The sequence below is a fragment of the Aulonocara stuartgranti genome (assembly GCF_965226115.1).
Source record: "Aulonocara stuartgranti genome assembly, chromosome: 22".
Lineage (NCBI taxonomy): Eukaryota > Metazoa > Chordata > Actinopteri > Cichliformes > Cichlidae > Aulonocara > Aulonocara stuartgranti.
In genome coordinates, this window is record NC_138957.1 from 30,205,294 (window position 1) to 30,231,383 (window position 26,090).

A 26,090-nucleotide genomic window follows, 5' to 3' on the forward strand; every position below is an offset into this window, starting at 1 on the left:
CCGACAGATATCTTAATAGATAAACATGGTGCTGCTGTGTTAGAGGTGGTAATCTAAGAAGCAGCTAAAGCAAATCTGTCCTTTTTATTTATTTATTTTTGCACATTTACAGTAAACTAGCCCTTGCGCCACGGGGAGGGGTTTCCACATTGACGGTGACGTGACGTCACCGGCCAGGGCTTTCCTCCATGACGTCAGGGGGCGGTGGGGCGGTAACCAGAGAGCGCGAGGCGACGCGGAGCGAGCTGCGGAGATTAGAGTTTTTGCGCTGCGCTCCTGGGGCACAGGAAAATCAGAGTCCGCCGTCACCTGCCAGGAGACCCCCCGCCGAGCCCGAGAAGAGAGACAGAGGCTGGCACGGTAACGGAGGACGGTTTACACCCAGACTGTAGATCAGCGAGCCAAGCACAGGAGCACCGAAGCGGCCGCCGCATCGCTCCCCAGCCTCTCCTGTGGAAGAAATCCGGTCCTGAGCAGGGTGAGTGTCCGGTGATGAACCCTCTGCTGCATGAGCTGCTTAACAGACATGTCACGGATTTAAATGTGTCTCTTTATATTTGAATGTATGAGATAAATAAAACAAAACTGGCCGTAGATCTGTTTGCCACTAAAATAACTGTTTTCTGAATGGTCATTCAAAAAGCCTGATAGTCACAGGTGAGCTCAAAGCAAACCATCCACGTTTTTGGAAAAATCTCAGTCATGTAGGCTGTTTAAATACAGCGAGGACGAGCCCAGCTGCTGCAGTGTAACCCTAAACTATGGAAGCAGAATGTCCAAGTCATCCTGAGAGTTAAAACGCTGCCCTGTCTTTGCCTTTAAAACACATTCCTGTCTGTTCTGCCACTCCCCGGTCACTCTGCTCTAAGGACACTGTGTATTTTCCATAAAAGATGGGAAAAAATACATTAAACATGACTGTGAAAACGAAGCTGGCAGCAGAAGCCTTACATGATAATAAAACGCAGTGTTAGAGGAGGTGTTACAGAAGCTTAGAGCTCCTCAAACACTCCTCACAGGAATATGAATATTTATGTTTTGGGGGCTTTTACTTCTGTTTCAGGCCAGATTTTCTGAACCGCCGGGGTGTGGTGACCATCACCAGCACCCCAGTGTAGGGTTTTCTGAAACGCTCAAACTAAAAGCAGCACAACCAAATACAAGCGAGCCAGCACGAACCGGTGCCCTTGCAGATGTTATGAATCAGATAAGGAGTTGAAATGAGTTGTAAATAATGACATGGTTCAGTTCTGATGTTGGGATGAGAGCTCAGGCTTAATGAGGCGTTCCCGTTTGTGTCACGTTTCCATATAGTTATTTGACATCCTTGTAAATAGTGTTTAAAGGCTTAAAGAAAAACTCTTTAACTGCCGTACTGGTCTTGGTGAATGACACATCAAATAGTAGATTTGCTTAGATTTACAGATTGTGATGATGTTTCTTTTTTTTTTTCAAGTCACCCCTTAAATAACCAATACTAATATTTATCTTTTTATGACTGGAGTGCAGGTGAGTCAGCATGATGAGTTTGTTTTGATTCTTTGAATGTGGCATAGACGTGACACAGTCTGTAAATCTGTCTGGCTGGTTTTCGTAAAGTAGGCCTGTTATCAGTGTTGACCGGGCCTTTTACTAAACAGGAACTATTTCCTGCACATTGTTTTTATTCTCAGCGTGTATGATTCACATGTCAAAATGATTTTCACGTAATACGCAGCCTTTGTGCTTCACCTCAATCCATCATCTGCCTTTAAGACAACTTTCTTGTGATTGGCTAGCCCTTGTAAACAGAAGGTTTTACCAGCAGGTGGGTGAAGCTGCTGGGATGATAAACTGAGCATTTAGAGCAGTTTGAAGCCTGAGCTTTTGGCTCACAGGGATCAGTTGTACTCTTTTCATGTCTGTTATGCAACGAAATATTTATAACACACAATAAGGAAAAGCATAAAAACAAAGAGGATGCGTAAAGTCAATTAATAGTCAATTATTACCTCTCCCAGAGCGTGATGATACCTTTGAATGGCCAGTGCTGTTTTGTTTTAAGGTCACATTTTGAATACCTTTCCCCATCCTAGAAAAAGGCAATATAGCCAGGATTTTTTTAATCCTTATGTTATATCAGATTAATTTTGTCAGTTAACCAAAAAAAGGGCCAAATATCAGTTAATATCATTTAATAACAGGTTTATTACGGTGAACCTGTAAAATTAATAGCAGGAGAAAATGCCAAAAAATGCATGTTTGACATAGTTTGAGGCCACTAGAGTGCGCTGACAAATGTATTTTTACTTCTGTAAAACGTTTTAAAGTCAGTCTAATTGTTTTTAAAATTTCAAAGATCTGTATTGACCTCGAGAAGCACATTCTGTTCTCTCTATGTTTGCGTGGGCTTTCTCCAGGATCTCACATGTAGAGTCCATCAAAAAAAAGTACATGGGTAGTGTAGCCGAGTGCTGTTTTTAACTGTGGTTGTGGATAAGTGGAACTGGGCTGTTATCATTTTATTTAATGGACTGGACCAATGTGCCAAATGTAATCTATGTTTAATAGGATCAGTAGAATGGAGTCAAATCCAAAGCACCTGATTAGTGCAGCACTAAAAACACAGAGATGTAAAATAGTACTTTGAACACATCTGTTGAAGGAACTGTGCTTAAATTTTAATCTCTAATGTCTCGGTCTTCAGCTTGTTAGCTTTAAATGTTTTGTTTAACAAATCTATTTGCATACTGAGCTGCCTGGAAGCATCTCCAGAGACGTTTTACAGGACAGGTGCAGCTGTAAAAAAAAAAAATCAGTTATAGAACATTATTAAAACATTTAACAGTCTTAAAATTTTCACTGAAAAAGCCTTTCAAAGCAATAGGTAAGGAATATGATGTCATCTGAACCAAACTGCATTAAGCACAGCATATTGTACAAAGAAGTGAAGTTAAAAAGTGTTACAAGTGACTATATTTGGAGTACGTGGTAGAGGATTACCTCATCGACAGGAGTTTCAAGTTTCTGTGCCATTACGAGTTTCAGGTTACAGACAATAGCCGGGAATTACACCCTCAGATGGACTGTGTGTGTGTGTGAGCTGTTGTTTCCTCTCTGAAACCTGAATCCACTCATTCAGTTTACTACTACTGCCGCTCGCCCCGTCCCTCGCTGTGCGTGTCTCAGTTTGTGTGTTATGAGGAGATGCATAGGAGCTCAGAGGTTTCCTCTCAGTCACTGCAGCGGCTCTCGGCCTCACATTAAACATTCAACAACTCAGCAGTATGGCTCCTGAATGCTCCTCTAATTATAGAAGCTCCCAGCCTGATTCTCTCTACCTCCACCTTCCACTGCATCGCTCTGGACTCTCAGTGTACTTTATGTGTGTGCGTGTGTGTGGGAGAGGTGTTAATGAGCGTCAGTGGGAGAGAGAGAAAACTCAAACTCTCCATTTGTGTACCCATCTGCCTCCCCTGCTTGAATCCCTTAAGAATATCATTTTATGTGTTTCCAGATAGATAGATATTAGTCACTAAGACAGTATTTGTGGTAACTTTATCGAGCAGGGCAAATTCTTCGTTAGTCATTTCTTATAAATTGCAGTTATTACTCATCACTGCTGATTTCTGTTCTTTGCCTGTCGACTGATTTATAGAAAATATCCGGTGTTAGTGTGAAGTAGAGCCAAAGTCAGTCAGCTAGCTAGTAAATTTGTCCATGAAGAGAATCTAACTGGCAAATATTTTAAAAATGATCAAATCAAAATGCAAAAATTTAATGGCCAAACAATCAATCACTTAATTTGTACAGTATACTGCAGATAAAGAGAAAAGCGTTGTTACTATAGCCCTTAAGGCACTATAGGTCACATTTTCTAGCACGTTGTGGAAGCACAAGCTGGGTTTTGGTGTTTTAAAAAAAGTGCGTATAGGAGGTGGAAACTGTGAGATTTTTGCCACTGATTTGTTTTAGTTCCTTTCTGAAGGTGTGAAATAAAGAGAGGAGAACATTTAAATCAAGCACACAAAAAGATTTACTAACATTTACAACTGCAAATTGTGCCGATATTTAATGCCAACAAAGCAGCGCAGCTTCTGAAACTCACCTGTAAAACTAGCCACACCTATGAGTGCTAATGGGAGACTGTGCTCACACACCTTGGCATTAGTCTGGTTGCAAAGATCCAAAACAGATAAAACCACAAACTACAATTTAAAAAAAGAGTGAGAGCTAACTAAAACACTACTATGTACTCACAAAACTAACAAAAATAAAATGTAGTTTTATTTTTTGTCATATAGGGTGAATAGTCAACCATTCCAAGCACAAATCTTTTTGTTGCAGGAATATCTACATGAAGTTTTTTATTTCTATTGTATTGTCTAATCTGAGCTTCAGAAATCTTACCACCCACTTTGCAAATAAAGCTAAAACAAAGACTAAAAACTGAGCAAAACTAAACTGAAACTACCCACACTGGAAAGTAACTCAAATCTAAATATAAGACATAAAACTAATGATAAACTAAGTAACTCTGATTTCCAACACCCTTGGTTCGTATTTCGCAACGTTTCTCCTTCTGGCTCTGTTTTGGTCTCCACCACCTCCTGAGAGAATGGGTAGCAGTGTGGCTGCTAGCTAGTTTGCTAGCCAATTGCAACTAAAGTCAAACCAAAACAGTGACTCTGAAGGCTTCAGATCCAAAACAGCAGCTAAAAAGAAGCTAAAACACCAGCTTTAAATATTCAGGTTTACTGTACAGTCTTAACCTTAAAACCATATCTAAACATTTAACCACAAAGAATAATAAACCAAGTAGCTATTAAAATGAATCTCATGCCTGGTTGCTCTCATTATCAGGTTATGTCTGCACCAAAGTCCCAAACTGATGCCTAACGTTAATTATCAAATGTATGACACTAATAGTTCCTGAAACAAATTATTCTGCATCTTCAGTAATCAGTAACAGGCCTTAGAGACGGATTGATAGAAAGATTAGAGGCACAGAGTGAATGCAGCAGCAGTAAAGTGCTGATATGGAAAGTGGCCAACAGCGTTGTCCAGTTCCAGAGAAAAAGGGAGTGGGAACAGAATAAATAGATGGCACAGCTTCATGCGGGTGATTCAAATATTTTATTCTATTCAAATTCATTTCACAGGGAAGGAAGCTCAACTTTTTAATCTGCTTCTTGTTGTGGTGCCATGTGAATAGATGACCTTTTTAAAATTTACCTGAAGCTCTCTTCATTAATCAGACTTTCTGTAATTCACGGGATGCAGAGTTTGTCGTCTGTTTTAAGATGTTTCCTTTCTTTGTCTTTGAGAGTTCTGACTCTCTGTGTTAATCCAAAATTCAATAAAAATATCAGTCATTAAAAAAGAAAGCAACAAGCTTAGGGTGAGCCAAATTTGACAAGCTGTTTGTAAATGTTCTCAGGGGAGAGGCTTATATAAACACACACACACACACACACACACACACACACGTGTACACACACACACACACGCGCACACTCTAATAATATGCAGGTCTTGTGTGTGTGCTCGTTTCCAAGGAAGAGGCTGTACGAGCTGCATTTCCACAGAATATTATCCATTATCAGCGTCATCGCCCAGCTCATTCTGCTTGGCTTACAAAATAAAACTGATATAAAGATCATGTGATCTTCATCAGAAAATGCTTTTTAGAGAAATGTGACTTAGTCTCTCTGCAGACCTTTTTGCACTTAAAACCCTTACAGTAAAACTAGGTGTTTAAAGTAAGCGCTCATTTTCTTTTGAACGCAACTTAAATGAAAGCGAAACAGTTTCATTTTTTTTCAGCCCACGCTGAAAAAAATTGCCAGCTAATCTTATCAGCGCACAATCTCTTTCAGATGTATGCAATTGCTGAGGCGTGGTTGATTGTGAAATAAAAGTATGATTAGTGATACAAAGTTGCACATAAATAAAATTAACAGTGTGAAATAATCACTAAATGTGACAGACTAGAGTTTTGGCAGCAGTGAATTTATTGGTGTTAACATTTTAGTACATTTTTAAATGATATTCAGGGTTTTTTTGTACTATATATGAAGCCAAAACATGCTAGGATTTTAAAAGCAAGACTGTCTAGTTCCAGATCCTTTAGGTTTAAGCATGATTTTCTCGTTAACAGTTAAAGAGGGCAGGATGGTGGTTAGCACTGTTGCCTCACAGCAAGAAGGTCCTGAGTTTAAATTCGGGGTCTTTCTGTGTGGCGGCAATGTTCTCTCCGGGTACTCCGGCTTCCTCTCACACTCCAAAGACATGCAGGTAGTGGGGTTAGATTAATTGGAAACATTAAATTGCCCATAGGTGTGAATGTGAGTGCAAATGGTTGTCTGTGTCTATGTGTTAGCCCTGCGACAGACTAGCAACCTGTCCAGGGTGGACCCTCCCCTTGCCCCAAGACAGCTGGGATAGTCTCCATCTTCAACACTGTTGTGTTGGCTTTTTTCAGTCAGAAGTGACTGCTGGTATGCTTGGTTAACAAGCTACATTTATAGTCTCTTATTGTTCAACACACAAACAACGTACTAGAGTTTCACGCAGGAAAACCTGAACCCGACTTCTTGGAGAGGCTGAACCAAACTGTAGTGCTTTAACTGCTTAAAGACAAAAAAGAGACCATCCATACGGCCCGAAACCAGTTTATGTACCGGAGTGTAAACACGCTTTAATGCTGTAAAGTTGGCCATGTTAGCATGGGAATCTTGGGGATTGACTTCTTTCTGGGGACAGCCTCCAGGGCCCACAGGGGCACTACAGTTTTTGGCACTTCCGTGTTGGCTTGGTTTTTTAGCCCTGGAGGCTGCCAGCCCTGATATACATACCAAGCATGGAACAAGATAAATTTCCTGGCATGACTTTCATGAAGTAAAATGGTAATGACCCATATAAGTCAGTTTATATTACGTAACCTTTATATCTTTTATATGTAGTTATATTTCTAAGCTATCACAATTAAGTTAATCGATTTGTGCAAAAAGGTTTTACGGGTTTATCTCGGCCACCTTGTGGTCATGGTTGCTCTGCCCCGTGATATTTTTGTTCACGTACCCAACAATTTCCATCTCCTTAATACATCCAGATCTTCACCTCAGTGAGGCTAACTTCTATTCGCTGATAAAGACATCATTTTCTTCTTTTACAGGTGTTTTAACTGGAATTTTATGAGACACTTTTATAGTTGTGAATGACAGGAAGCTCATAATGAAAGAGAAATGGTTGGCATTTAAAACATCAACCAGGAATCACTTAGTCGTTACCAAAACTAGTTCTTGTATTTCCCATGACCGTCCTCCTGCAGGTTGCAGGTGTGAATACTTGAATGTTTGACGCTCATTGGGAACAACAGGTAGTGGCCGTTGTGAATAACTATAAAGAAACGATTTGTGCAATGAGGCAAACAGCGGAAAGAAGTTGAGTATGACCAGATGGCCGTGATTCAGCAGTAAAGTATGAGGTCGTTATTATTATAACCCTGATGAGCAGCCATGATATCTAATCGTGCTAAGAAGAAGCAGCCTTGGCCGATCGACCGTGACGGTGTTTTTTGCTTGACTTCTTCTTGTGAAGGAACATTTAGACGTTAGTCATGTATGGAGGGCCACAAGCGCCAAAATTAATTAAATAATACATTTTTAATGATTTAATATTGAATAGAAAATGTCTTAAATTAAATTCATTATTTACCAGTTTTATTAATTAATAACACATTGAATTAATTTTTTAATGATGTATTTCTTTAATTTGTTTTGGCACTCATGGCCCTCCACAGTGGTATGCATGTGCTGCTACTATGGAGGTCTAAACGTTTAAAGTGTTTTATTTTTTCGACATCAGGGCTTTACAGTTGATCTCTCACTCGCTCATTCGCCCATACAGCTGTGCAGCTGACATGCAAAGTGCTGTCTTACCAGTACCCTGGGAAATTTTGGCATGTGAAGCGGGACCCGAGATGGCCCGTGCAAAGCATTAATAACAATAAGGGTCAAACTGTGCATAACAACAGAAGAATGACCACTTTACTGCCAAGTTCAACAAAGCATTTATGAAACAATAAATAATGGGTCACATGCTTTTATTAGCTGCATTCTTCGAAGACACTGATGAAGACGTAAGTTCCTCCTAGAAGTTCTGGCACAAGTTCACAGAAATTCAGCGTTGTGCTGCAGTTGCTCTGCAAAAACACACAGAGGCATTTTTACAACAGGGCCAGCTAGCCTATTAGCTGATTGATTCTAATTAGCTGTCTTCTCTGAAGACACACAGGCACACACACACATCGTGCATTATTAGCTGCTGGTTGAGAAGGGGGACCACCTGTTCCACTCCTGGCCCCCGCTCTCAGATTAGCAGGGCTTTACTCGGTATCACTACAAACAGGATAACAGCCTGAGCCGAGCTGTTTGCTCTCTGCGGACTTTCTCGTGTTGTCATCAGTCGGTTTAGACTGCAGCCTTTTAGCTGACGCTTTTATCCGAACCGATAAGATGCCTTCGAATGAGCTGAGCGCAACAACAGGATAATCAGTTTAGGCTGATTTGATGTGTTTCGTGAAAGACTGGAAAGAAATGTTAAGTGGCGTTTGCTTTATTGAGGTTGTGCTTGGTGGCATATTGAATCTGCCGCATGTGTGTGTTTATATATTTTAGAATCTGGGAGAGCAGGAGGAAAACATCCATCAAAGGTCAAAGGAGGGGCTGCCATAAGATCGCCCCTATATAACAATTTTTAATCCATAGAGGATGAAACTCTGTTCCTCAGGCAGATCTGCAGCTGCACAAGAGGAATGAGCCAATGAGAAAAAGAAAGATCAGAGTCAAAGCAGCCTGACATTTTTCTCTGGAATCAGCAAAGACAATAAACTTCAGTCAAGTTCTTAGGAATGGGAGGGTTTAGGCACTTTGGCTGAAACCCAGAGTGGAGGAGAGATGTGTCTTGTAAACACAAAAGGCTGCAGCCTGTCACGTCATTACTTAGAAAGCTCTGCGGTTAGGTTTGCAGTAAGGTAATTTATATAATAATGGAGGGTTTTTAATACTACTTTACATAGAGTCAAATTAATATTTTGCTTCATCACCATTGTTGTTTGTGTAGATATTAATTTACTGGCCATGCTCAGATCATTACTTACCTCAGTGCTGTATAGAAACTCATTTTGTTCCCACTTAACAAATAAACATGGGCTGAATAGTCGGCTTTTTCCCCATGCATGCATGCCGTCGTACACCACTAGGACTCATTTAAACTAAGTGTTTTTTTCTAAGCTAATTTTGTATTGTTGATAAAGCTCGTGTGTTTGATATTATAATGAGCTTCAGGAGATTGCAAGCTAATGCTCTCCCAGCACCGGACCCAATCCCAGATAAATGGGAGAGTTGCATCAGGGAGGGCATCCGGCATAAAATCTGTGCCAAATCAAACAAGCAGATCCATCCACTGTGGCGAAGCCTTGGGAGCTAAGAAAGCAGCTGAAAGTTATTATAGTTAAAGTTTTTTTAGTGATACAACAGCAGGCTAATAGTTTATTTGGATTTTTTTTTAAAGTAAATTATCGTCTGAAAATGTGTGCACAACATGTTCTAAATGGGAACACTTCCCCAATCATGTAATACAAGTCCTTCATGTACAAAGCTCCCTAATTGTATATGTGTTTGCCCCCGGTTGTAGATTAAACTACTGAAACCACAAAAATCAAATCAAATCAAATCAAAATTTATTTATATAGCACATATTAAAAACAACAGTGTTGACCATAGTGCTTCACAGTCAATAAAAACATGAGACAGTTAAAACAAACAATAGAAGAGGACAACAAACAATAGGTAACAACGCAACAAGCTAAAACAGCCAACTAGACAGAATCAAAAGCCAAAGTAAAAAAATAAGTTTCAAGACGTAATTTAAAAGACTGGATAGACTCGGCAGTGCGAATATGAACGGGGAGGTTATTCCAGAGTCTGGGTGCCACGGATGCAAAGGCCCGGTCGCCTCTCGACTTCATTCGAGTCCTAGGTTGTGCTAGGAGCCTATGGTTGGATGATCTAAGTGCCCTGTTGGGATTGTATGAATGGAGTAAATCAGAAAGATAACTGGGCGCTAAATTATTCAAAATATTAAAGGTGAACAAAAGAATTTTAAAATCTATACGATATTTAACAGGGAGCCAATGTAATTTGGCTAAAATTGGAGTTATGTGTTCATGAATTCTCGTACCTGTTAAAAGACGCGCAGCTGCATTTTGAATTAACTGGAGCCGGCAAAGAGAGGAGTGTTGGAGGCCCGAGTAGAGGGAGTTACAGTAGTCCAATCTGGATGTAATAAATGCGTGGATAAGCTTTTCAAGATCTTTTAAAGGAAGGAACGGCTTTGCTTTGGAAATCTGACGCAACTGGTAAAAGCTGTTTTTTACCACAGTGGACACCTGTTTCTCGAGTTTAAAAGAGCCATCCAGGAACACTCCGAGGTTTCTTACAGTGGACGAAAGATGGCTAGCGAGAGGGCCTAGGGCGTCAGCTAACTGGTCTAGCGGAGTGTGACTACCAAAGACTATGATTTCGGTCTTATTCTCGTTCAATGTAAGAAAATTATGTGATAACCAAATTTTTACTTCATGCAAACAGTTGAACAGAGGTTGCAAAGAAGCAGTCACATCGGATTTCAAAGGTAAATAAATCTGGATATCATCGGCATAACAGTGAAAGGAGATGTTATGTTTTCTAAAAATTAATCCCAACGGCAACATGTACAAAGAGAAAAGAGCAGGACCGAGCAAAAAAGTATAATTAGTTTCAGTTTCAGCCGCTTCATCTATTATGTGTTATCATTTTTAATAGATAAAGAGCTAGTGGTGTGTTATTATCACATATCGTATCAGATTTTTCCACAGGGACTTCATTAAACGCGAATCTGTGAGCTGTTCATGTATGTTCACCTCACCTTCGTGTGCGTTTGTGTGTGTACGTGTGTGTTGTAGCGTGAACCCTGTGCGGACAATGACGAGGCAGGCGGCGAGTCGTGTTATATAACAGCAATTAGTTCTGACAGCTGCACACCTGTAGCGCACAGCTGATTACTCCGAACTGCATGTTGGTGTGAATGTTCGTGTGCGTGTCATTGTGTGTGTGTGTGTGTGTGTGTGTGTGTGTGTGTCCAATCATCCTTCATCATGGCCTCTAATGTGGAGTAACCTGCTAGCAGGGCCCACACTAGCTGAATCATTTCAGTCTTACAATCCATGTTGCATACCGGGCTTGCACTAATGGTGAGTTAGCTGGAAAATGTCCATCCCAAAGTTCCCTCTGCACCGTTTCATCAAGAGTCAAAAAGATGAATAGAAATATATTCAGTAAAAGGCAACAAGTCAAGTCAGAGCAGGTAAAATAAACTCTATTGTACCTTAGGGGAAATTTGTCCTAGGATTATTGCCAAAGTATATTGAGTTAGATGTCATAAAAAAGAAGGAAGATCACAAGGACACCTGAGTATTAAACATCAAATCGTTGTTATACACGCAAGTAGAACTCAAAACTGGATTTTACTTCTAACTATACTTAAACCCAGTTGAACTTGGATACAAAGTGTTTTTGTGTGAACGTATGTTCCTGTAGGATGGGTGTGGCGAGTATGTGCTCTGAGCTGCAGCAGTTTAGGCAGTTCATGCCCTGCAGGGAGAAACTGGAGGATCCCAAAGTGCTGAGGTGTAGATTCACCGTCTAAGACAGAACATTGTGTCTGCGAGCTGCTGAGGATGGATTACCTGCAGATCGCACCGGCCTCACTCTGTCTGTCTGTTTGTCTCTCGCTCTGATTCAGGAAACCGAGTCCAGAATTAGGCTGTGAGGACTCATTGTGGCGGTTTAGGAACTTGGACTATTATAGTTTTATTGTCTTGTAAACTACATGATTAAGAGTTCTACTAGTGGCCTTTACAGGCTGCAGTTATTATTACATCATGTTGAATTAAATGAAGAACACGTGGATGATTTTTCCTTTTAGTTAATCCACGAGAGCCGGAAGCTACAGGAGACACCGTGGAGTCAATGAGGTTAAAGCTGCCTGCTGGGACACGCGGGATCTAAATTAAGAGCATAGCTTACACGTCCACATTAAATTATCGATATAAAAATGTGGAATGACACATTTTGAAAAGATTCACATTAATATGTTTGACACCAAGAGGAATCATTAGTATGCTCTGAATTTTTGAAATCTCACATTATGAAACATTTGTGTCACATTAAGCACTAAAGTGAGTTTATCAGAATATTCAAAGGATTTGAATCCTTCTTACATTTTAAGACTTTCCTGTATACCTCTCTGTTTTTTCTTTAGACCTTTCATAGTGCTGAATACTCAAAGAAAACATGTCCAAAGTTAGAAACAATCCCCATCATCATAATTATTATTATTGTTATCTTGTTCCTTGGCTCAGTATGTTGTCATAGACTGAAAGATATCGCTAATATGGGCATCCTGGCTGTGAGCACAGAAGCCCCGCCCACCTCTTGTTACAACCTTGATCTTGTGACAGCCAATTAGATTAAAGTAAACTACAACTGGGAAGATGAACTGAGGGGCCCAAAGGCCCAGTATAAGATGAATAAAGGTTATTTTAATTTGTGAGTTAGAGAAAGCTTTTTTGTTAGAGTCCAAGATTCAAAATATGGTGTTCTAAATTAGTATAATGTGTCCTCTTTATGAACGCGGTTGTCACCACAGATTGTCATCAAAACCATATCTGCAGCAGAAAGTTAATCAACATTAAACAAAGATGTTACACTGCTGTAACTGTGCAGTAGTTATCGAAGCCTGGAGTCTGCCTCCACAAACAAATTGCTTTAGTATAATCTGCATGTATGTGTATCATCAGGATGTATGTTCAAATGTTTGGGTCGTGATAATAAAATAAGAATAAAGGCTCACAAACACATATGTGATGCATTGATTCAGCTATCTTTGTGTTAGTAAATCTAATGTGCAGTATGTCAGCATACCAGTTTTGTTATGAGCATTGGAGTTTTTGCACTCTGAAACTCAAAACTGAGCCAGAGCACATAGAAAACTCTGGAATTGTTCATGCAGAAGGACATTTGAATCTAGTTGTTGCAGTACAGAAAAAGTCCTCCGGGGACCACGAACAGCTTCATGGGAATTTGGCCAGTAGCTGTCAAAACCTTAATTTGGACAAAAATGTGGAACAGATGGAGAGACAAACAGGCGAGCAGGAGAAATAAATATCATTCTACAAAGCAGCGGGCTTTGGCAGTCGCAAAAATGCAGCCCACCGGGCAGGTAATTGCATTCACCTGACTGTCCTGGCAAAGATGAAAAGCAACCTCTGCTTGTCATGAGAATCGAGTTTGAGAACTGTTGCTATAAAACAAGAGTGCACTGTGGGGATGATCCTCGCTGTCAGGTGGCTTGGCTGCAGTTAGGATGCATGATGGTTATAATAATAATTTCCACAAAAGTCCAAAGTGAAAAGAAAAAGTTTAGTTCTTTTTTTTTTTTCAGATGAAACAGTTACTTAACCTCGTGTTTTTGAAGCTTTGATGATTAAAGCAGGGCAGAGAAATATTATTACAGGCATGTAGATCCTGGAAGGCTGCATGTTAAAGCAGCCTGCAGTGTGTGTGTGTGTGTGTGTGTGTGTGCGTGTGTGTGTGTGTGTGTTGAATTGAGCAGCAGTGGAGTAGGAGGACAAGTGTAGAACAAAGTGCGTGTGAGCCTGTTGATAACAAATCAAGTCCAGATTGTGAAGTTCTCAGGCTGTTCAGGTCCATCTGCCAAAGCACGACACGAACGCTGCACACACACACACACACACACACACACACACACACACACACACACACACACACACAAACGTTTGCTTGGCTATCTCTGTGAGGACATTCAATTATTCCAACACCCCTTACCTTTGAGTTAACCATAACATCGCAGCACGTCCCCTTTACCCCATCATCATTCTAACAAAGCTTCCAAGGACCAAACCAACCAGATCTGTAGATGCTCACATCATCTAAAAATGTAACACTGATAAAATTCCCACTAGTAAAAACTGTATTTTATTGTTTTTATTTTGTTTTATTCAAATACTTCATTTGCTAAAGAGGTTAAAAAATGCATGACAAATTAGAAATGCAGAGTTGTCGTGACTCCAGATAAATAATTGATAAATAATTAGTGAAACGCGTGCATCCATTAAAACAGTGCGTTCTCACAACATCTCCAATTAAAACTTTATTGGCTCATAATGTCAACGAAATTGGATGGTAGCAGTGCAAAACAAACCAATTAAACCAGTGACAATGATGAAGAACACAAATGAGTGCTTTAAAGAAGTAGATAGAAAGAAATCAACATTTCAAACAGAAACTGGCTGTTTTTTGAGTAGGACTCCACCTATTGAAAGAAGTGCACCACCTGACTCTGAGGCCAGGTGGGGAATGCTGGGAATGATGTTCGCTGTTAGCTCTGGGTGAGGCTGCAGATACTCTGTGCGCGGACTCATTTCTGTTAATGCCATGGCCGTTTTTCAGATCAGTTCCTCATTCATTTTTTTGTTTGCGGAGATGTTTTTTCCACACTGACTCATCATCTGTTTGTGTCGTCATTCAAAGGAGCTGCGTATTGATTTTCACGTAATGGTTAAATTAATGTGTATTAGTAAGTAGCCTTTTTGCTCAATTATAGCAAAATAACAGGCACGATTATAATCATTATTTTCTAATTCTGTAATTGTTTAACACAATTAGAAGAAAAGGAGCACTGTTTTGTTAAGTGTAACTGTAAATAACCAAATACATGGTGCCTCAAAGCACTGCAAACACACACAAATACACTTTCTGTTCCTTTAAACGCTATTGAACTTTCACACACACTCAGTCACTCTGATGGATGCATTGGGGGCAGATTGGGGTTTACTAACTTTCCCAAAGACTTATCGACAAGACCAATCATAACGCCAACCTGCCGACTGGAAAACACCCGACTCTACCGTCTGTGCCAAAAAAATGAAGTAATAACGCATTATTGGGAAGTGATTTAGGAGAACAACAAGTGATCGCTTTATCTCAATTATCCTGTTTTAATAATCTGTGGAAGCCAAAATTGTGTGAAATTTAAATGAGAATAAATGCACATTCCTCAATCCCTAATATGTAACTGTGTCGCCTAATAGAATATTATAAACAGAAAATGTTATAATTATAGATTTTATAGTATAAGTTGTGCCTGCCTGCTGGGGGGAGGGCACGAAAACCATGCAGGCTCGTAAGCAGAGACTTTGCATAAAAAATGCAACAAGTGCACACGCACCCCAGGCAGCAATCTTTAAGAGTATAACAGGAACGAGCGCTGCGTTGCGGTGTCTCCAGCCATCCGTGTCCACGTCTGCATTAGAGGATAATCTAGGCGTTACTTTACAAACAAACAAGTTTGTGACACATTGTTCTTTCTTCGTACCTCTCAACAGAATCGTTTTCGTTTTCTCGCTGTTTGAATGTAAAACTTTAACCAGTTTGATTCCAGTTCCAGCAGCCCTGATCACTGGGCCAAATGGGAACCCTGCATTGGAGGATGAAAACACACATTTAGAGGAAAAAAAACAGCGTGTGAAGCTCAGGCTGCCGCAGAGGAGAGGGCTCTTACACGCAGAGCTGCTGGGGGTGTATATTTAGAAACTGCTGGCTTTTTATACACATCTCCACAAAGACCCAGTTTGACCCAGAGAAGATGGCGAGTGATGAACCGCCATGCTCGCTTTCAGCAGATATTTATTTTTGTTAGCACACTGCGTGTAGGTATGTGTTAAAAATGCACATAAAAGTTTAATGATGTACTTTGATAGTATATATCCTCCTTTGGTTTTGGTTTCTGACTACAGCTCAGAAGTATTTTCCTCCTCTTCCTGCAGCTTGCAGTTTGTTAGAATTTGGTTTTTGAGGTAATTCTTCTGGCCGAACGTGTGTGCTTCTTGTTGCATTGTTTCTTCCTTTGATAAAACAACAGTGCGTGACATTTAGGCTTTTATAGTGACTGCTCTCAGAGTGATTGGTGCTGACAGGCGAGGCCAGTTCAGATCATATCAGATTAAACCAAAAATTGGTTTCCGCACCTGTTTCGTCATCTGGACATGGAGGTTTACTTTGTCTACAATAAAGCTGGCCAGACTTTATTTTTCATTTCTTGGAAAAATGTCTGAGGAGTGTTTTTCTTCAGTGTTTGAGAGAATCACAGTGAATCATCAGATTGGCTGTGGAACTGAAAGTTACTGTGAAGGTTATGGTTTCGTTGATAATGAATGCACTTGCTGCAGAGAAGGCTTAAAATAGCTCCAATGTCCAAACATACTGAAGGAAATCAAATGAATCCCTCATATGCACTTTGAAACCGACCTTTTCTTTCCTTTTCCATTACCATGTAAGTTTTTTTTTCTTTATAGTTCATGCTTTGAACTATAAAGCTCTGCAGACATTTACCGGTTTGATAACTTCATAGCTAGTTTCTCATTTTATTGTTTTATTCCTTGTTTGTTATTCAAAAAACTCCCACCATGACAGTTTACATTTGACTTTCTCAGTTATTTACCGTTAAAGCCTCCACAGTCCTCTGGTTAATGCACACCTGTATTTTTTACATATTTTAGTACTGGATTTGAACAAGGACACTCATTGACCTTAACCTATCTTATAGTACCGTTTTATTTCCCTAAATATAAAACCAGTATAACAGCTGCAGTAACAGATTATGAGGAAGTCATCTAAATAAATAAAACAGTGTTTTAGCACCACTGTATCCACTCTGTGACTGAATGAATGTGCACTGCAAATTTGTAGAAACATTGAATATTTAAAAGGTTTTCAACTCTTGTAACACTTAAGCATTTACACCATAATTATCAGTTATTTCATCACTTTCATTACATGTATGTGGACATTTTTGTAAAAGCCTGGCATACATGTGACCTCCAACTCTCCGTTAACAGTTTACTCTTGGAGTCAGATTTTTTTACCTTTACTTAACTTGGAAACAGAGATTCAGGATCTCTTTTCCTAAAGTGTCCTGAGCCAGAATAAGAGAGCTAGGAAGCTGATTGGTTGATGCTCCGAGCTGTTGGTCAGACTGTTTGACTATATAAGTTTCTTTACAAGAAAAAATATGTAAGAGGTTTGCAAAACTGCTGAGGTTCACCTTCAGTCTGTGTCGGTCATGCGTGCCAGTATCAGAAAGTCCACGCCACGTCTAATAATAATCATTAACATTTGATCTGTTTTGACTATAAAATGTAACCACTAAACTTTAGAATTGTTTATATCTTTAACAAAACATATTTAAATGATTTTGGGTTTTTTTTAAAAAGCTTTTTGCATTTAAAATGCAGATACAATACAGGCCCGTATAATCAGTTGTGTTTTGCTTATGACCTGGAAACTCTGGGATCAGACCTTTCAGCTTAGCCCGGAGGAGCAGCTCCACAGACACGTCCCTCAGCCAGTCTGCTGAGCTGTGATTGATCAGCTTATCTGCTGCTCACGTGACTCCTGCGTCACACTCTTCCCACAGAGAACCACAGGTTTCAATATCCTGAACGGTGTGATGTTTACTGGGTCAACATATAGTGCATGTAAGCGTGTGTGCATGGGTCTATGTGTGTGTTAAAAGCTTATAAACTGGTGTTCATAATCACATTTGTTAACGCTAAGGCAATCAGAGATGCCGGTCAGCCATTTGCTGATAACAGAGAGAAAACCAATAAATGTCTGCACTGCTGAGGAGGAAGTGTGACCGTGCTTCCTGAGTCTTTTTAATTCACTTTATTGTCTGTTCCATTATCTCTAATGCCACATGACATTTCCAACCATGCCCAGCTCCATGGAGCTCATGGAGAGCTTCCAGGAGCTTTTAGTAGTTACAGAGAAACGCGTAGAAACACACAAATAAATCTGCAACGTGATAACACATCCAAGCTCACACAGCCTGCAATTGTAGTGAGAACATAATTACAATGGGTGTATTCAGATGGTGGTGTATGCTCACTTGTGTGTGTGTGCGCCTTGAACATAATTATCACGTTTAAGGTTGCGGCAGTTATTCAGACATATAGGTGATTAGATTGTGAGCTAGTGTATGTTCATTTACGGGTTTGAGTGTGACATTGTATACATGTTGTGTTTCTTTAATAGGCTTGTGGGGAGTTTTATGAGTTTGCATATCTGTGTTTTCCATAGACTGTACGCAAAAGATGGAAATACCCATCATGACAGCTCACGTTTTTTTTGGAAACCTCAGTATTAACATTTTGCTCAGTGCCAGAAGAGCTGGAAGTGATAATATTTAAGACAGTGAAGTGCTAAGTTACCACCTAATGCTAGCGAGGTTGTTTAGCAAGCTGATTTTATAAACTATATGAGTGCAAATCAGAGGGGTTTTTTTCACCTATGTGCAAAAAAAGAAATAAAAAATCTAAGTCAGAGAACTACATAACAAAACAGCACATCATACATGATGAGAAATGCGATGGTCGTTGCAGATAGATAAATACAGCCCTTTAAAATGTACCGGTTTTCTTTTTCCTGTTGGGAATGGAGGGGGAGGGGCTATAGCATAATTCAGGCTCAGCAGACATCGTCAGAAGCTGTTTTGCTAGTTACTAGATTGTTATCGATGTCAACGGACTTTAGTATTGCAAAAAAACGTATTGTCTGTTGATCCAAGGACACTAGACCTGTTACTTGCAATATGTTTTCTTTTTTCTACATGAACAAAATGCTAATAAAAAGATCTATTTTAAAAAAGTTCCAGAGAAATCAGAGAGTTTTTGTCACTCGTTCTGTTTATAGACAGAAAAGTATTTAAATCCAATTTCTCCAAGCTCAGTGTAAACGAGAGGTATAGCTACCATTACAAACTCCTGCGACCTGAATCAATCCAGAAGAGGGGGGATTCTCTGTCTGTCGGTCAAGGCAGCCGTGCCACTAATTTTAAGCCTGAACACATTTTAATTGGCTGTGTTTAAAAAAAATTCACCGTTATTATGAAGGAAGAATCTAGTCTTAGAGCCCAAAAAGACCATAAACATGTTTGTTTCCGCATCGATCACGGGAGTCACGGGGAATTAATTCGTTTTTAGATGCCTCAAGTGGCCACTAGAGGAACTTCACGTGTAATCACTTCCATTCTGCTTTCATTTCTCAACCCTCCAGTTTGCCAATCTTTGTGTTGGATTTTATTGGGTGTAAAACTGTTTACCTGTGTGTTGGTATATACTGCAGTTACATTACTACTTTGCGTGTTTGTGTGCATGCGTTATTATCATTTTTCATTTATAGTGTGTGTGTGTGTGTTGTTGTTTTACAAGACTGAACATGTGAGTCCATGCTTTTTCATATCTGATGTTTAAGTATGAGTGTGTGTGTGTTTGTATATGTCTTTAGACAATAGGAAAAATTTACTTGTTTATGTGTGCCTGTGTGTAGTCTGAATGCATACGTGTTTCAACGTGTATTTGTACCTGCATTACAGCTAAAAAACATCTTTTGAGTGTGTGTGCCCGCGCGCAATCACATGTGTCTCGATGTGAATCCATTTAGCAGTTCATGCTCAGCTGCGTGTGTGTTTCTGTGTGTGCGTACATAAGTGCCAGAGCCACAGAGTGGGTCGCTGTTTGCCTCGCTCATAGTGAGCATTGCCATGGCAACGGCACTAGCAGCGCAGTGTGAAGTGGAGGAAGAGCTTGCGATGCTCAGCGTGATGGAGAGCGATAGAGAGACTGGTTTCACAAGGACACACCATTGGCCGGGCTGGATGATGATGTCATGGATTTAATTGGTGGCTTAACTCATCCAGATGTGTCCTGTTTAACCTCTCAATTATGGTTACTTAACACATACAGAAAAACATTTGATTTCATTAATGTGCGTGTGTGTGTTTGTGGGTTTAAATGTAATTAGCACAGATAGATACTCGGTTCAGATTATCTAAGGAGTTAATGATCAGATCGAAACCCAGGAAGAGCAAAGCAGAGTCACAGAGACGGGGGGGGGGGGGGGGGAAGAGAGGTGTGTGTCATACTGAGCATGCTCTTTGTACTAACTTCCTGCTCTCTTCTTCCTGACAGAAAAAGAGCGTTCAGAGAAGCCGGTGCTCAACAAGAAGCAGAGGAGGGTGAACGGAGGAGACGCTCTGAATACAGCTCAAGAGAATCGGATGAAAACGGAGGAATTATTTCAACATTTGGACTGAGTCAGGCTCCCTGGATTCTTCTCTTATCTTTTTTTTTGCCCTGTCTGTTTTTGTTGGAGAGCAATTGATTGAAACTGACATTAATCTTTTGAGAGTCACACTAAAGTCGGACCTTAACATCTGCCTAAAAGATGAAAGGCTGGAGGCTTTTTTCTCTTCGCGAGTGCTTTGACTGCCAAGTTTGAAAAGTACTGTGGGAATCTAAGTGGATTTTTTTTTTCACTTTTCATATTCTGTTGTGGTTATCTGTTATCTCAGTCTCTGTTTTGCTGATAAGGTTTTGTTTCCAATCAAACAAAAAAGAGGAGGGAGACTGTTTCTCAAGTTTCTCAGCCTCAAACCGGAGTAGCATTTGCATTCCAGTTTGGCTTCACAAGTGGACAAATCCACCCTTGTGTGTCTGATAGAGTGTGTGTTTGAGTAGTTCAGAGTCCCTCGGTACAAGGGGACAATAACCGACCCTGTCTGTCTCTTCGAGGAAAAATGGGATCAGAAAAGGACTCAGAGTCACCTCACTCCTCAGTTAGTGGCGTTCCCAACCCTAAGTGCCGTGCGCCAGGCAAGCGCCCGGGCCGCATCTCCTTCCACAGCCTCTTCCACGGTAAACGGAGCTCTCGGGGAACCAGGGCCCCCAAAGGAGGAGCGGCCACCCCTTTATCTCATCATCACCACACGCAACAACAGCTGCATCCTTCCGCCTTGAGTTCTGCAGCTGCTGCAGCTGCTGCTAACCCCACCACAACCACCACGGCCACAACCGCCACGACCCCCCAGGATGCAGCCTCCGGCACCCCCTCAAAGCCACTCTCCTCCAGCCAGCCGTCTCTGGGTGGAGGCGCTTCCTCCGGGGAGACCAATCTCCTGGAGTGTCCCCTGTGCCTGGTGCGTCAGCCTGCTGACCAGCTCCCCGAGCTGCTGGGCTGCAGCCACCGATCCTGCCTCTGCTGCCTGCGCCAGTACCTCCGCATTGAAATCACAGAGAGCCGAGTCCAGCTCAGCTGCCCCGAGTGTGCCGAGAGGCTGGCCCCGCGGCAGGTGGCTGACATCTTGGATGATGCGGCCCTGATGGAGAAGTATGAGGAATTCCTACTGAGGAGGTGCCTCGCTTCTGATCCGGATTGCCGATGGTGCCCGGCGCCCGACTGCGGGTAAGAGCCTGCAAATTGTGTTTTCAGCCCCGTCTCACTGATAAAATCTGCATTTTTGCTCTGATGCTGCTGCTTGGTTCCACTTCTGGGTGCTTTTGTTTGACTGTTCATGTGATATTATCACCAGTTTCCTGCCTCTTTCACTTCATGAGCTCTATGTTCTTGTCGTAGACGGAAAAAATATCAGAAAATTGGTGACATAGTTAAGTGGCCTATTTTCTCTCTTGAATAAGCAAAAACCCAAAATATTTGTACAGTCATAAAGAAGCAGGGATCTTTAAACTGGGAATCAAAAACCAACAAATTAACAACCACAGTTTTCACTTATTAGTAAGTGGTTACCATTAATGCTCTGTCCCTCAACTAATCGCTCAGTCATGGTATTTTTTCAGCTATATGTCATTGTGGGTCACTGTGCCATCCTTTATAGTAAAATGCACCACGTTCTCCTGCCAGGCAGTCAAATACTACTGTCCTACAGATATGCATGACTTGTTTTTTGCTGTCACTGTCTGCAGCCCACATATAACGGTCCCTTTTGACAGAATAAAGTCCACATTGTAAAACCGGAGGAGTGGCAATAACATAACACCCAACTTTGTCAACCCGGAGACCACAATTTGCATCTAGTTTGGGACTTTTTTCCACTTTGCACACAAGTATCGTTTGTACTCGCTGTACTGTTATGTTTAGGCACTAAAATCTACTTGGTTAGGATGAGAAGAAGCTGAGTTTTGCGTTCAAATGGATTTCTTAATGACATAATAGTGTTTTTAATGTTAGGAAATGGGAGTATGAGATGTAAAGCACTACTGTGATAACCCGGAGTGTGGCAGCACAGATGGCAAAGGATACCATGCGTATATCTCTGATACCAGTGGAAAGAAAAATGGGTTGGAAAACCAACATTTATAGCACTGAATGAATGAATGACTCTTCTAATGGTTAGACTGAGCAGTTACAGTAAGGTGAAATTCCGGCTTCAGTTTCAGCTTTGTTTCCGTCTTCCTGTTTATGTAATATTATCAAGTTATCTGATTGGGGGATTAAGGCGATTATACAAATCAAACTTTAGAGCCCTGGTCCGTTTGTGGTAAAGTCTGTGCGGCCTTTGGGGGAATTCACATTGCGTAATTTATAAAAAACAAACAAAGTCAGAGTGAGAAAGAGAAACTAGACTACGAGGCTGTGAGTGAGACTCAAAGTGAAAATGTAGTGAAGCCAGAGGCACTTCAGTTTACTGGTGAAGGTGCTTGAGTAATGCCAGAAGTCATTTTATATCTGAAAGAGAATAAATTGAAGATCAGTTTCTCCAAAGCTGGAAGCATAACGAAACTTAGGGAGTTTCAAGTTAACGTCTGGTTTTGAATGAAGAAGTCATCAGATAAGCATACATAAATATTAGTACGTTAGCATCTCCAACGAAAGGATTTCCGCTATAATTACCGGCCAACAGCTGACGTGCGAGATTGCCCAGTCGGTTACTGTTAAACGTTATTTGCTCACTCTTTCTTCTGCAATTTCAGATAAAGGGTGTTACTTCAGATTTCACGTCAGTTTTCTGTCTGGGTTAAACTAAACAGGAACTGCTTTGAGCCGACCAGTTTGAGGGAGAAGGAAAGACGCAGAGCGAGGGCTCAAATTTCAAAGTAGAGGAGAAGCTGTAAGTGGGTCAGAGGCCTGAGAGGTGGCCCTGTGGTCAGAGGAGGGGAGCGTCAGATGGGTTTAGAGGTAGCGTCGTTGCTCTGGTTAGGTTTCTGGAACAAATGAGAGGCGTTTGTTTCATCATAGAAAGCAGGAGTGATTCATTGTGTTTGTGTTTGTGTGCGTGAGTGCGTGTCTGTGTATGTGGGAAGACAGAACGCAGATTTTCAGTGATATTCTTCTGCTTTGGTTTTGTATAGTAACACAGGTATTGTTACAGAGGGAAGCCAAAGCTATATAAATCTCTGATTATATGGGCCTTTATGTGCATTTGTTTCTCTTTGGTTTTTGTTTATTAGTTACTGATTTTTGTCCCAATAAATGAAGATTTGGCACAATCTAAAAACAAAGTGCAGTATTTTCACTCTTGTATTCATTTCAGTAGCTTTAGAAAGTCTGTGGGCTGTGAAAGTACAGCCGTGCATGGGAGTCATGAGTCATTTATATAAAACGAGTTTATTCTTTTGAAGGCAGAAATATTACATTTGTAACGATGAGGCATCTCGTGCTACGATTAATACTTTTTTAATGTCCTTTTTTAGTTTGCAAATGCACATAATCTGTGTGTTTACGTGCATAAAGTTCAAGTATAGCATTGTTTCAAAGAGGTAAAATAATCAAGGATTAATGGCATATGTAAACTTCTTTTTCCAATTTTTTAAAAGTAGATTTTAAGCAGTTGCATGCACTTTCATCCAGACTTTGCAGCTTTTAGAGCAGTATGTGGTGGATTATATTATCAAGCACTTGTAGACTATTATAAATATATATATATTGTGCGTTCATCATGAAATCAGTCAGTTCACTGGCTGTTTCTTACATTTATATGTAATGTAATTGTATGTATTACAAAGCTGGGATAACATTTATCTTTAAAATCAATCTTTGTGGCGTTTAAAAGGATAATGGACTCATTTTCACCCTTTCTCTTCTCATTACGCTCTGTTTGCTTTACTTTTACAGTCAGGAATGACCTCATGACCATTACACACTGATGTTATTTACTTTAGTAAATCTATAGCTCATCTGTGCTGGTGCAGGAAGCAGATCCATGATTGCTGGCAGCCACACATTGTGCCTTTCAGCTCAGCATGATTTTACTTTTGCCCAGACAGGAAGTTATTAGAATATGAGATAAAAACCTGTGAGGACCATAAATGCAGAATAACACATTTTAACTCAAACTTGGGGAACTTTATAAAAGCTAAGAAAGCAGAAAACGTGTATGAATCACTCTCTGGTTATAATAAATATTCAAGGAAAGTTTTATCAGCCAAATGAAACACCGCTGCTTTGTGGGGAATTAATTGCTTTATAATTATATCGTGTCACAGCTCTGCTGTCACATCTTCACCACTTCAGGTTTTCAAAGCACCTTGTTTGCTCAACTCTGAGCCTGAATCCATGAGTGGGATGGTTTTACTCTCTATGGGGATGTAAATGAACCTCAACGGGCATTTTTTGATCGATATTGCAAATGTCTTTTTAAGCAGAGCTCTTTAATGAGTCTCCTGGCTCCCTCTGGGTCTGTTTGAAACATGCCTCTCCTGTTAGCTTAACCTGTTCAAACTGTGTCTCTGAAAGTAAAGGAGAGGCTGATGTCTCCTGTAGAAGACCTGCATAGACCTGTTAGTATCTCTGGATGCAGACAGCTGTGACAGAACACTTTGGCCTGCCCTGGTGGAAAAAAGAACAGCAGGAGCTAACGGAGGTTGGGACAGACGTAATTTAGTCCAGTTTGCTGGTAAAAATAAACCAAAACCAAAGTGTGTGTGTGTGTGTATTACCAGTATCACTAAAGGAGAGGTCGACTGCTGCTGACCTACATATTTACAGGGACAGTCCGCTGTCTGACGGCAGCAGTGACTCAGCCTCTTCTTTACATCAGACGAGATCAAATTGTTATTCACCACAAACAAGCAGGGCTGGAGAGAGGGGAGAAAGCAGCGCACACCCACACACACACACATGCAAACACACACCTGAGAGATAAAGGCAGTTTCAGACTGTTGCTCACTGGAGACGAGGCGTCAACCGAAAACGGTCAAAAAAAAAAGTGTGAAGTTCTTGAACGTAGCTGTTAATCGAGTGTTTATAACTGAGAATGGGCACCGTGTGTGTGAGAGAGAGTTTACGTCTTCAGGGAAAGTTATGTAAATGTGACCTGGTTTTTCTATCTTATCTTTTTCTCTATTGGACATTTGATCGGAGTTAACGGTCTAAGTGACAAGTGAACAAATAATCAGTGTGGATTGTGTAAATTATGCACCGTTACCCTCGTCAAAAGGGACAGTTGTTTGCAGCTAACACTTTCACAACCTCCCTCACCCCCCTGCAGGTGAGTAAAATGCTGGTAAATGTCACCATTGTGGTTAGAAGACCAACAAAGGAAAAAAAAAAAGAGCTTTCACTTTCGCTCTTCTCTTGGGCTAGAGGGGATTTTTCCGTTTTGTCTTTCTGAACTATTAAGGTAGTAAAACTAACTGCACTGATCAATACTTGCAAATGAAAGTGCATCAGATGACAGCGTGTAACAGGAAGGAGTATCAGTAGAGAAATTATAAGCCTACCCTGAATTTCTCCTCTCCTCTGAAGTGTTTCGGCAGCTTTAATGGAGCACTGATTTAACATCTTTTAATATCTTCTGTCTCGCAGCTCTCATCAGTGACGCTTTTGGCTGCGGGAGGCAGATGTTTGAGACAAACTTTTCTCGTTAGCGCGGGGAAACAGTGGTATATTTAGCAGCGAAGGAGCCAGATGTTTACCTCAGGAGGAATGGCATATAAATAGATGACTGTTTATAAGATGTGCGAGTGTCGCGTGTGCAGCTTGCTCTGCTGCCCTAATGTGGGCAGACCAGTCTTTACTGCTTTCAGTCTGTTTGTGTGATGAGCTTCGCGATGAAGCCGGGAGTTACAGAGAAAAACACCAGATGATTACTGTGTTTTTAAGCCTATCGCACAATCTTGAAAGACGCTGTTG

At 40.7% G+C, this 26,090-nt stretch overlaps 1 protein-coding gene across 1 annotated transcript in view; it reads left to right on the plus strand.

Annotated features, from left to right (window-relative positions):
• The first annotated feature begins 220 nt into the window (after positions 1-220).
• rnf19b (ring finger protein 19B) overlaps positions 221-26,090 on the plus strand; it is a 42,373-nt gene continuing 16,503 nt past the window's right edge. Inside the window, exons 1-2 of the mRNA XM_082521109.1 lie at positions 221-478; positions 20,132-21,404. Coding sequence (XP_082377235.1) covers positions 20,740-21,404 — 665 coding nt within the window. The 5' untranslated portion in view covers positions 221-478; positions 20,132-20,739. The remainder of the gene's footprint in view (positions 479-20,131; positions 21,405-26,090) is intronic.